At 63.0% G+C, this 663-nt stretch overlaps 1 protein-coding gene across 1 annotated transcript in view; it reads right to left on the bottom strand.

Moving 5' to 3' along the window:
- Nucleotides 1-157: 157 nt before the first annotated feature.
- The window catches only part of SMYD5 (SMYD family member 5), a gene marked incomplete at its 5' end in the record, with an annotated part of 6,874 nt that continues 6,368 nt past the window's right edge, over nt 158-663 (bottom strand). Inside the window, one exon of the mRNA XM_009697074.1 lies at nt 158-471. Within this exon, the coding sequence (XP_009695376.1) occupies nt 333-471 (139 nt within the window). The remainder of the gene's footprint in view (nt 472-663) is intronic.

Genomic DNA, 663 nt, shown 5'->3' with positions numbered 1-663 from the left:
CCCCCCCCCCCAGCCCCCCCGCCAACCCCCAGCCAGCCCCTCTGGGGACCGGGACGCGGCGGGGGGCCACCAGTTCACAGCCTGTCCTCACAGGGAGGACGGGGACGGCCTCACACACACACATACACACGCACAGCGCACAACAAGGACAGGTGGGAGCAGGGCCTGCCTCCGGCTCCCCCGCTGCCCCACTCCACCAGATCTCCGCACCCGGCATGTGGCCTCCCACCCGACCCTACAACACAACCCTGTTTCTAGAATTAAAGCTGCTGCCTCTCGGAGGATTCCCCCCCACCCCCCATCCCTTCCCTCTCCTCTCGCCGGGGCCAGGATCAAACGTCAGTCATCTCATCCTCCAGCTCGGCATCATCCGTCTCCCCTTCGCCCTCCTCCTCTTCGTCCGACGTCACGTCAGGATCGTCGGCTTGCGCTAGGCACTTGGGACACGAGCAGGTAAACAAATAGTTCTCCCTGGAGGAAGGGAAGGAAGAAGGAGAAAGAGTGATGGCGTTGAGATGGGCAGAACCCCAACACTGTTGCTGGGCAAGGGGCGGGGGGCAGAGCAGCCAGGAAGGGGCTAAATATGTGAAACTCGGAATTCCGAGTTTGTGGGTTCAATCATGCTGGGCTCGGGTGGGGTGGAGGTTGTCTGGGTGGAGAAGG

The sequence above is a fragment of the Cariama cristata genome, unplaced genomic scaffold (genome assembly GCF_000690535.1).
Source record: "Cariama cristata isolate BGI_N322 unplaced genomic scaffold, ASM69053v1 scaffold28293, whole genome shotgun sequence".
Lineage (NCBI taxonomy): Eukaryota > Metazoa > Chordata > Aves > Cariamiformes > Cariamidae > Cariama > Cariama cristata.
Note: the sequence above shows the minus strand (reverse complement) of the source record. Positions and strands in the feature narration are given on the sequence as shown.